At 37.1% G+C, this 10,501-nt stretch overlaps 1 protein-coding gene across 5 annotated transcripts in view; it reads left to right on the top strand.

Moving 5' to 3' along the window:
- The first annotated feature begins 57 nt into the window (after positions 1-57).
- LOC113680499 (uncharacterized) overlaps positions 58-10,501 on the top strand; it is a 35,172-nt gene continuing 24,728 nt past the window's right edge. Inside the window, exons 1-11 of one of the 5 annotated variants that reach the window (XM_089180013.1) lie at positions 172-313; positions 344-473; positions 4,103-4,145; positions 5,165-5,325; positions 5,438-5,525; positions 6,402-7,815; positions 8,299-8,401; positions 8,518-8,597; positions 8,983-9,202; positions 9,839-9,924; positions 10,145-10,258. In XM_089180013.1, coding sequence (XP_089036139.1) covers positions 420-473; positions 4,103-4,145; positions 5,165-5,325; positions 5,438-5,525; positions 6,402-7,815; positions 8,299-8,401; positions 8,518-8,597; positions 8,983-9,202; positions 9,839-9,924; positions 10,145-10,258 — 2,363 coding nt within the window. In that variant the 5' untranslated portion in view covers positions 172-313; positions 344-419. Of the gene's footprint in view, positions 474-4,102; positions 4,146-5,164; positions 5,326-5,437; positions 5,526-6,401; positions 7,816-8,298; positions 8,402-8,517; positions 8,598-8,982; positions 9,203-9,838; positions 9,925-10,144; positions 10,259-10,501 lie in introns of all 5 variants that reach the window. The other 4 variants (XM_027197529.2, XM_089180015.1, XM_089180016.1 and 1 more) reach the window with 4 other exon arrangements.

The following is a 10,501-nucleotide window of genomic DNA, read 5'->3' as shown; positions in this document are numbered from 1 at the left end:
GAAATTCTTTGTTCGAAACCATAGCAACAATTTCCCGCCATTGTCTATTTCGAATTCAGCACCATTCGTTTGTTTTTCCAACAAAGGGACGCCATGTTTCACGCTGTGCTGAGTGCATTGTGTCTGAAATAACAACCTTTTCAGGCTTTTGTGATCCTCGTGGAAAGAAGTCATTTGGCGTGAATGGCGGAGTGAATTGCAATTTGCGCCCTTTTGATTTCAAGCTCTTATCCAGGGTTTAGAATTTTCGCAAAGCGAAGACAGATAGGGGAGAGTATCGAAAGTTAGATCTTTAGAATGCGTCATCACGAAAGTTAGATCTCTAGAATGCGTCATCACGAAGTTGTTTCTTCTACTCCTTGTGCGTAGGACAGGACACGATGGTGGTATATTTGACGTAGCCAGTGCTTTACTTTTCCATGGACAACAACTCTATCGCTAATCGAAGACGAGAGAAAGGACTCGAATCGAAGGTAAGATCATGATTTTTCTACCAGCTGGTTGGCAAGGAAGAGCGCTGTAGCAGCGCTCTTTTGTTAAGAGCACCAAATCAATTTGGTGTTCTTAAAAAATTGAGTCTTGAAATTGTCGCGCTAAATGCAATTTAATGACATGAATCATTTATAGTTTTTTCCATCAAGAGATGTTTCCACGGATTCGAATTGGTTAAAAACTTCAGTTGAAAGTCAAATGATCAGTGATAGATCACTCGCATCATGGATTAAATGTAGTCAAAAGTTACGTTCATCGATATTTTCCAGCTTCCATGGCTGTAATTAGTATTCATCGTTCGATGAAGGTAATTTTTGTTTACTTCCTTCTTAATTGAGCTTTCTCGAGCGCTGTTAGAAGTTCATTTAACATGATTTTGACCGCCAGCTGGCGCACGAATGAAAAAAAAACTTCAGTCACCCAAATCGTAATTATAACATATCGCCCCGCATATTTAATTATTTTGAAGTAAATTTTATTGTGAAAAGCAGTTTGTAGTTGGTGTATGAAGTTGTTTCAGCTTGATTGATTTGGATTCGAATGAAATAATTTTACAATGTTAATTCGTTCAAAGTTATTTTAAAAAAATCAAGTTTTTAAGGTAATTTTATTGTAATGTTTTCGAAGAAGAATCCGCATTTGACATTCTCTTTATCGTGAATAAAGAGCATTTAAACTTTAAACACTCATAAAAAACATATTTATAGAAACAGAAATGAAACAGTTTATTAAATCTATTACCCTCCTGTTTTAATTTCATAAATTTAAATTATCTCGTTAAATTTTTTAGGATTATAACATTTTTTACTTCTCCATATATACAGGATTAGCAGGAAGTTATTTTACAATTCTCAGGAAAAGTATGCTAATTTGTGATATTACTAGTGTATTTCATTTGTATTCAGTACATGTTCAGGATTTCCTAATTAAAAAAAAATCGTTAAGGTTGTTATTTTGGTGGATCACTGGAAGAAATATTTTAATTAACATTGGCAGATTACATTGTATGTAATTGCTCTTTGATTTTCTCTACCCAAAATTCTATCAGTCTTCATCAGAAGGAAATTACTTCATATATTTGTAGAGAGATTTATCCTTTGACATCATCAGACATCAAATATAAGAAGTAAATTTAAAAAAAAAAGTTTGTACATGGCACTTCAACCTGATAGTGCTGGACAATTTTAATTTTTTGTTGTCATTTTTTGTTTGAGTTTGGTTATGTAGCATCTTTGAAATTAAGTCGTCCAATCCACAATGAGTATTGCAGTAAACTTTTGCTTTATCTCATCAAATAGTTTGTGTAGATTTTTTTTGTGAGCTGTAACCAAGCAAACATTATGCTGTATTGATTGGTGATTCAGGAATTTTGTAGTACAAACAGTGCTAATTTATACAAAACCCATGTATCAACAGCTAAGAGTTTCACAATGCATCTACTTAATTGATAAATTTATCTGAATAGCAGTTATTTCACAGTTCATTTAACTTTGTTGCAGGAAAATGTGTTATCAGGATTTCTAAATTTCTTCAAGGCCTACAAATGAACATTGTCTAGTTAAATCTTAATGTACCCCTACTGCAGAAACAAAACGTGACAGTGTTCTGTTCTGTCTTATTTCATATATGACAAGTTTTCATTAAGCTGTCACAACTTTTAATGGAGAGTCAATATCAGGTTTTTTTGTCTTTGATAATTTGGGTTGCAAATGAGTTTTAGAACACTGTAATCAATGGCTTCCACTGTGACTTAAATAATCGAGAACATAACATTTATCTTGACCAATCTTACCATCACTGCATAATTTAAATAGAAATTGATATCTATACATGGGAAAAAAGTGACCTGGTCTTCTAATTTTAAAATGGTAGTATTTGGTGAGTTTGTTTCTTTGTTCTCTGTACAGTAATGGAACAGCTGAAATCAATTATTGTTTGGCAATTTGTATACATTTAGTGTGGCTTGTTAGGCTAGGAAGTTGTTCAAAATCATCTCTAAGATTTCATGGTATATCTGTTTAACTTAAGGGTTATTTCTGGAGCCCTCTTAATCTATGAAAACATTACAAATTGTCAGCTTGTTTCATGTTCACATGTACTGTTTAACCTTCATGCTGATTTGTGTTACTGAGTATTGTGGCAAGACTTTGTAGCTTAAATTTCCTGATCATGAAGCAGTTTCATTATGAAGCTTAACTTATTATTGTACTCTGCTAAGATTGAATAATCTACATGACTTTGTACACTTATATGTTCAGAATGCAGTACAGTAAGATCTATGGCAATTTTTATAAGAGAAGCAAAGGTGTTGAACTCAGCTGTTTTGTGTAGAGTAGTATCCACTTGCATTCACGTGTGTTAATGTATTTTTGATTTTAAGGATCACAGGCATTACTAGTGAACTTTAAAAAGCACTGATTAATACAGTAGATTTGTAATTTCACCTAACTTGGTTTGTCAAATCTTCTGATAATGCAGATCAAATCTGGTTTCCTTCTCAAGATACATGTGAACCAAATGATTTTTGTTACCTTCCAATAGCTCAAAACCAAATGAATTTTTTATTCCTATAAGCTCAAAAGGAGATTTAAAAAATTTGTTTCACTGAATATACTACAGGTTAGGAGAAACATAGAAATATTAATTTGGTCTTGACTTATATTTTGACATGCATTGCATATTTTTCAAGTAAAGTTTTCTTTGAGCATAACACTGTATTAAGTTATCAACAACAACTTTGATTCACCAATTTAGAAAAACATTTACAGATGTTGATCCTGTAAAACAAATTTCCAAAGGCAGATTTATTCCCAGAAAAATCTTGCACATCTAGTATCAGCTTAAATTAACTTAGCAGTCATCTTGTTTGATATGTGTATTTGTATCCTGGGCAACAAGTTATCAACACTGTCTGGTTTGTACTCTTTTCTTATGCATGACGTGATATTTGTAGATGTTACAACCATGACGCAAATGTCGATAGTGTTTTTGTGTTTTTGATTTCCTTTAAAACAACCTGTGGTTGAATGTGAATGGATGATGTATGTGTTTGTTTGTTCCTGTATTTTGGAGTAAAACTCTAGTATCAGTCTGTTGGTTGCATGCTTTTGAATGCTAGCATTAAAGTGTATTACAGTAAGTAAATAAAGACATGTAATCTTTAATGATTCTGGGCTACTCTAACATTTACATACAGCTGTAGTTTACTTCAGTTGATTCATGTAACTAAGAACTTGAAATATTTTCTGTGATGTACAAAAGTGGTAGATGTTGTGTTTCAACCTTCTTATGTGTAATGATATAGTCTCTACTTCTCTGCCTATTGAGAAAAATATGATCTGTCAACCCTGTAACTCCCAGAACAAATTTTTAATTCTCCTGGTTGTCAACCATACAACTCGTATAATGTTAGTTCAGAGAATTTAGTATTAGATCAACTAATTATCCCCAAATTGATATTTTTCTTTGTTCTCATCACTTATCTGGTTGATATTGTATTGATACTGTAAAGAGAAATTCTGTCTTGGTCACTCATGGGAGTTAAAGGGTTAAAACAATCATAATCTCATTGCTTCATTAAGTTATTTAAGATGTTTTTTTTTCCCCGCAGAATGGCTCTAAAGACACTAAACTGGATTTCCTTAGAAAGAGAGGTATGAATGCAATTCATGATGGATGTATTTTGCATTTTGTGAACATTTACAACAGACACCTACAAAGTCAGAAAAAACACTTCAAAAATGTTGAAACTTGCACAGCAAAATCATCAAAGTGCAACTCTCAAACAAAACCTGGCATCTTGCACATGTACATTGTGTGCATGACTATGCCCTGACTTTGGCTGGTTTTCATACAGGAAAATTGAGGATTTTACTGTTTCCTGACCATCACAGATTTTTCCTACTAATGAAAACTCAACAGGGAAATCTGGAATGTCTCTATTTTCCTGAGGAGTCCCAGAGTTCTGTGATGATCAGCAATCATTCACCATACTTGTATAGAGAAACATCAAGTTTCACTGTCAGGGACATCAGATATGATTTTAGCTCCAGATAATCCTTGAGTCAAAAGTTAAAGTCAATATTGGAAAAAACCAGTTACAATGTCTAGGGACCTCCTGATAAATAAGTATTAGCAAAATCTGGGACAGTCGGCCAATCATCTGGGAGTTTTCCAACATACAGGCATATAAACCAGCCAATGGCCTGTGAGCCAACTCAGTTTAGTTTCTGAGTGCATAGGTGCACTATTTTCAAGTATTATGGCAGATTGCTCTTCTTCTAAATTGTTATATGTTGCTGCTGTTATAATGATAACTGCTCTATAGATTTTTCTGGCAGGTGACATTTAGCTCTATTTTACAAATAGACTCTTTGACAAAGTCATGACGTGTCTGTTCAGATCACAGGTGATGTCAAAATGTGGCAAAAACAAAAAAGTGGTCACTGATGTTCTCAACACATTTTGATATCTTCTGTGATCTATCACAGACTATACAAAACCACAGCAACATATAATCTTTTTGTTTTATACAATAAGGAAGCAAAAATATTGTCAATGATGATGTCACCTATGCATCTGTCCACCAATAGATCATACTTGTAAGAACTAGTCAAAATGGGAGCATCATTGAGCTTATTATACAAAATAATCACCTATCTCATTTCGACAGCAGCTCATGATTTCCCTCATGAGCATTGCCACAAAGCCTCAATACAGGATCTTCCAATAACTGATGAGAAGTGCCCATATCAATCCAGCAAAGAGAGCTCAGATGAAGAATGGTCTGATTTCTCTTTTTATGATTTGCCAGATACCTTAAAGGTTAGTGAGGTTTGTACAGTCATGTGTTGCTTGTGTTATTTTGCTCTCATTTCATTCCAATTTCTTGTTTAAAATAAAGTACTCTAATACTATTGTTACAGTTTTTGGTGTTGCTTTTCAGGACTCTTTCCATAGGTCAGTTCATCCTTCAGAACACATGATACCTTCTCACATGGTGTCCAGACCTCCTTACCATGCTACTGCAAAAGGTACATAGCTATAAAATTGTTAAATCATGCACAATAGTTAACAGAGACACATTAAGTGCTATCAGCCCTGCGTAGGTAGCCCCTTTAACTGCCGCAGCTTTTCTTGGCCCTGGTTGTTTGAAGAGTCAAGTAAGCTGTTACTCAGTGTTACTCAGATGTCCAAGAATGCTGAAAATCATCTAACTCAGTGAGTTTCAAATTTAAAAATTTTATGGAGGAGCATGCCCCTAAACCTTCCCCTCCTAGAAGGGCATTTGCAGACAGTTTGATTCAGTCCAGTGCGAAAACCAGCGTCATTGTGTTGTGCTTGTGGGCAAGACACTCCACTATCATAATTCTTTCTTTACCTGGAATATGTTTATATTTTTAGACGCTTTGGTGCGTAGTATCACTGAGTATTTTTACGAGTTGTGCCGTATTTTGACGTGCCCACAGGGCAAGTCAAAATGCACTGAGTAAAAACTTAATACTCAGCGATACTAAACACCAAAACATGTAATAAGTTATTTATTATCCAATTGCTTTATTTCATGAGCATTTCTTAAAAAGTGGGTAAAGCGAAGCAGATAGAGAAGCAAAACCCGCAGCCGACCGGTGAAACAGTTTATTTTTACAGTACAAAATAACGCAGGATATTTGTACTCGATTCGCGCGTTTTTTATACCCTACTTAGCGCAGTTGGATGATAAAAATGCTAAGCAGTGATCTTTCTTGGAAGCCTGACAAAATGCAGGGGCCAATGTAGCAATACTCTGGGTAGCTTGATGGTACAGAGACAGGAATAGTGTCTGTCACTGGTGGCTGACCCTCTTGGGTTCGGTGAAGACTTGCACTGCTACGTGTTACAATGCCTTCTTTTTGTTTGCACTTCTTCAGCTCATCGAGTGCACACATTGCTAGACACTGAGGTTGGCAATCCATTTAGCTTGGCAATGGAAGACTCAGTAAATCAACTACTGTCACAAGAGACTGCGCCTCAGAACGGTAATCAAACTTCAGAAAGTACAGCATGTGGGATCAGTACCACAAGTGGTGTTCAGGATGTGATCACCTCAACCAAGACATTTGATGGAAGTTTATTTTACAGACATTCTGACTTGATGCTTAATGGTAAACACAGAAGAGAGACTAGATTTGAAGGGCTTCAACAGAATAGAGGCCAGGATGCACATGTTACTAGCCCCAATTCTTCAAGTTTGTCAAGTAAAGCTTCAATGAAAGGCCACCCAGACATTCTTGTTGTTCCATCCGAGGTTTCTGTGCACAAAACAGGGCGAAATGGTCATGGTGGCGTTGATAAAAGTGAAAATGCCAGCTATTTGGAAAGACTTAAGAGGAGTTACCCATCGAATGGAAGCTATTCAGGAGGTTCCAGTTCTCAGGAAATACTTGCAAATAAATTTATGCAACGATCAAGGGATGCCCTGATTAGGAGGGAAAAGCAGAAGGTTGTTCCAGGAAGTACATTCAAGAAAGAGCATTCTCCCAAATCGGTTTCATTCGCAAATTCTGTTAAGGGCACTGATAAACTAAGCAAATCGTATTCTTCTGGTAAAGAAGATGGAAAAGAGCAGTTGATAAACAGCAGACCCAGGGAAGGACATGTTCAGAATGGCTTCCCTGTGCAGCAAGAGCACACCGTACAGAGCAATGTGGTGTTGAGTGGACGCCTTGGCCAAAACTTCGTGGGATCTGGAGAACAAAACAATGCAGTGAAGAAAAGCTTTGATCAGAAACCAAGACTAGAGACTACGGTGGTAGAAAGGAACGGTCTGAGTAAGGGAAATAGCAATTATGGTGACCCTTATGATGTGGCTCTCCCACCCTCCCCTCCCACCAGAGATACATGTACGAACCAAAGTTCAGATCACTGCAATTCACAACGGAGTTCACACTCAGTTCGGCTTTTGTCTCTGTATGGTGAACACAACTTGTTTGAATCAAATCTCTCCAGGAATTTAGCCCCACCGTCCAGACAATCAAATGTCAGTTTGGGATTTAGCGGAAATAAAGTTTTGTCTGGATCTTCACTCAGATCAGCAGGGAAATCATTCTTACAGCAAACAAACAGTAAAGTGGATCTGAGCTCAAGGCCAAGCCTGATGTCGAGTGGACGTAGCGGAGACGACAGTCTCACAATTGAGGAGTTGTTAAGCAGCGGAAGTGTGAAATCAAGTCCAGATAATTCACCGCCTTACAGGTTCACCCCTCACTTTGAGAAAAGCAGTAAAAGAGAACACTCACTTGACGATTACTTGGATAAAAGAGGAAATCTCCTACAGGATCTCAGGTAGTGCATGGATGAATTTTGAGTTTGAAAGCTCTTTGTATTTTTATCACTCTTGCAAGTCTCCATTCTCTAACTACCCCCAAACTTTTTTTCCTTCTACTCTGATTCTTACTGAAAACCCGTGCTCAAGAAAGAGAAATGTTTGTTTTATAGTTCAGCCTACGAGCGCCTTTTGTCACGAGTGTTCTTCGCCCGCGGGAAAGTATGAAGCCTTGAGTAACGTAAGCCAGTGAGAGGTTTGCACCTCATAATTAGTGCCAGACCCTCCGCAAACCTCTCCCCGACTCGTCTCAAATCATTCCTCGGGCGGAGAATCACGTTTCTTGCAGCTCCAATGACGAGGCCTACTTGCAAGCTAATTTTATTTCACTGGAAGCAAATTCTCGTAAATGACATGAAATTACAATGTAACCTTGCCTAATATATGTATTTTCAGGTTTGTAAAAGTAAGTTTCTTTAATGTGCCTTTTAATTATTTTCTAGCTTGAGAAACTCATTTTCAGTGGATACATCACAAAGAATTTCCTCTGCTCTCTGGGCCTCGCGAACGTCCAGTCCAAATTCTTATCAGGAGCTGCTGCTAAAGGTAGCTAACATTATATGTTGTATATTTTTTACCCAAGCATAATGTATTAAATTAAACAGTTTCCATCGAGCATAATCTGTTAGATATTATGTTTACTATTGGCATGTAATTTGAAGGGTCGCCTTTTTCGACGCTGGTACCAGAAGACAAGGCTGAAAAGGCTGATCAAACAAGAGGATGACGTCAAATTACAAAGGTATTTGATAAATTGTTAAACTCATTAACAGTAGATGAGTAAGGTGCCTGAGAGGTTGACAGCCCGTGCAAGGTAATACGTCGGCTGGGGGGGGGGGGGGGGGGGTAAATATAACAGGGTGCCACCTGCAAGTATTGTTTATCGTGCATGTAGAACATAAATCTGGTCTGAGCATTGGCTAGCTCTTTGTGACACACTCCAGGTGATAAGGGTTTCTTCAAACCCACTAATTCAGGTATTGGTTAAGGGTAGTTTGCTAAACAGGAAGAACGTCTACGTTGTACAAGCACAACTGCATGAATGCATACAGCTTCAGAATTTTGGTCAAAACGTTGAAGGGAGTATAGATTGCGTTTGGTAATTTTTTGCACCATTCTTTTAACAGTGCAGTCACGTTCTGGCAAACAGAGACGCAGCATAAGTATTTTGAGGCATGGAGAAATGCCAGGACTGTTCAGCTGGAAAAAGCAGACAAACTGCGAAGAAAGCTCATGCTACAGAAGGGATTGACTGCCCTGCGATTTGCTGTGAGTCAGCATAAACAGTCCGTCACGGAGGTTCAGACGAGGGCTAGAGCCAGGATTACGGCCAAGTACTGGCTAAAGGTATGGAAAAGTTACAATGTACTTGTAGCAGACCGGATTTCAAGCCAAATCCACGAAATTACAAAAACCAGTCAGAAGAAAGGAAACTTTAGGAGCCAATAAGAAGTTAAAGTAACTACAAGCAAACTGCCTAAAGCGCGGGAAAACGCGGGTGACCAAGTCGCGATTGGTTTTTAAAGATTTAAATCTGATTGGATGAGAGAGTGGCGCGAGTTTTCTGAACCAATCACAGAGAGACGTGAGGCAAATCCTATGCTATCTCGGACTAATTTCGACACAATTGAAAATCGCTCTAAGCACAAAATTATCATAAGTTAGTAGATGGAAGATATATTTTCTTTGTATTTTAAGTAAATTGTTGGATGATTGTTTAAATTAAGGTAACTCGGTGAAAAGAGTAAGCTCAACAAGATTATTATGATTTTTAAGTTTCAAATCTTCACAGTAATTCTGGAGATTTTTAAGTTAGAAAATGTGCACATTTCTCTCACTGTGAACGCGTAAAATATCGTCGCGTATTTTAAAGCCTGTAACGTGTTGACAAAGGGTAGATGGAGTTGAAAGGAGCATACAGTAGATTTATGTTAAGGGCCGGGATCTTCATTTGCATAATTTTTTCTTTAAATCTTCATTTAGTGGCAAAAGGCTGTGCAAACGAAAGTGACCGATCGACTGCGAGAAGCGTTTGACAAGTGGCACTTGTTCAAAATGGATCAAAACAGGTAACAATCTTTTCTCTACATGACAAGTAATAAAGTCTAGTGGTTTATATACACCTTATTTGATAGGTTAACGTATAATACGCGCAGGTTTCTTGCGAGTTACGTAGTATTTTTCCGAGCAGTGAGCAAAGGATACAAACAACATCCTGAATCACTAAAAAGAATCTGCAGCTACATGAAAGTTTTCAAATTAAAAGCTTTTTTTTCTCCTATAATCAAGGGGCGCAATGATGGAACAGATGGCTGACAGGCACGTATTATCGAGAAATTATATTAAATGGAAGATAAAGTGTGATATGGAGCAGAAGAATGGAGTTGCTTCCTTACACTACAAGTATGGTTCAAATTTGCACTGTTTATTGTACAAAAATTCTGCTAATTAATAAATAGATTCCGTGTTGCTATGCATCTGGTTAGTAATTGAACACAGTTGACGTCAAATTTTGATAAGGAAAAAAACTGGCACTTGAAGCGCAGCAAAGTGTGTCACTTCATTCTGACCACATTTTGACGTCCACTGTGATTCTATTACCGCACAAAACCACAGCAATATAAATCTATTTGTTTTGTATGTCGT

This window comes from Pocillopora damicornis, chromosome 8 (genome assembly GCF_964200805.1).
Source record: "Pocillopora damicornis chromosome 8, jaPocDami1.2, whole genome shotgun sequence".
Lineage (NCBI taxonomy): Eukaryota > Metazoa > Cnidaria > Anthozoa > Scleractinia > Pocilloporidae > Pocillopora > Pocillopora damicornis.
Note: the sequence above shows the minus strand (reverse complement) of the source record. Positions and strands in the feature narration are given on the sequence as shown.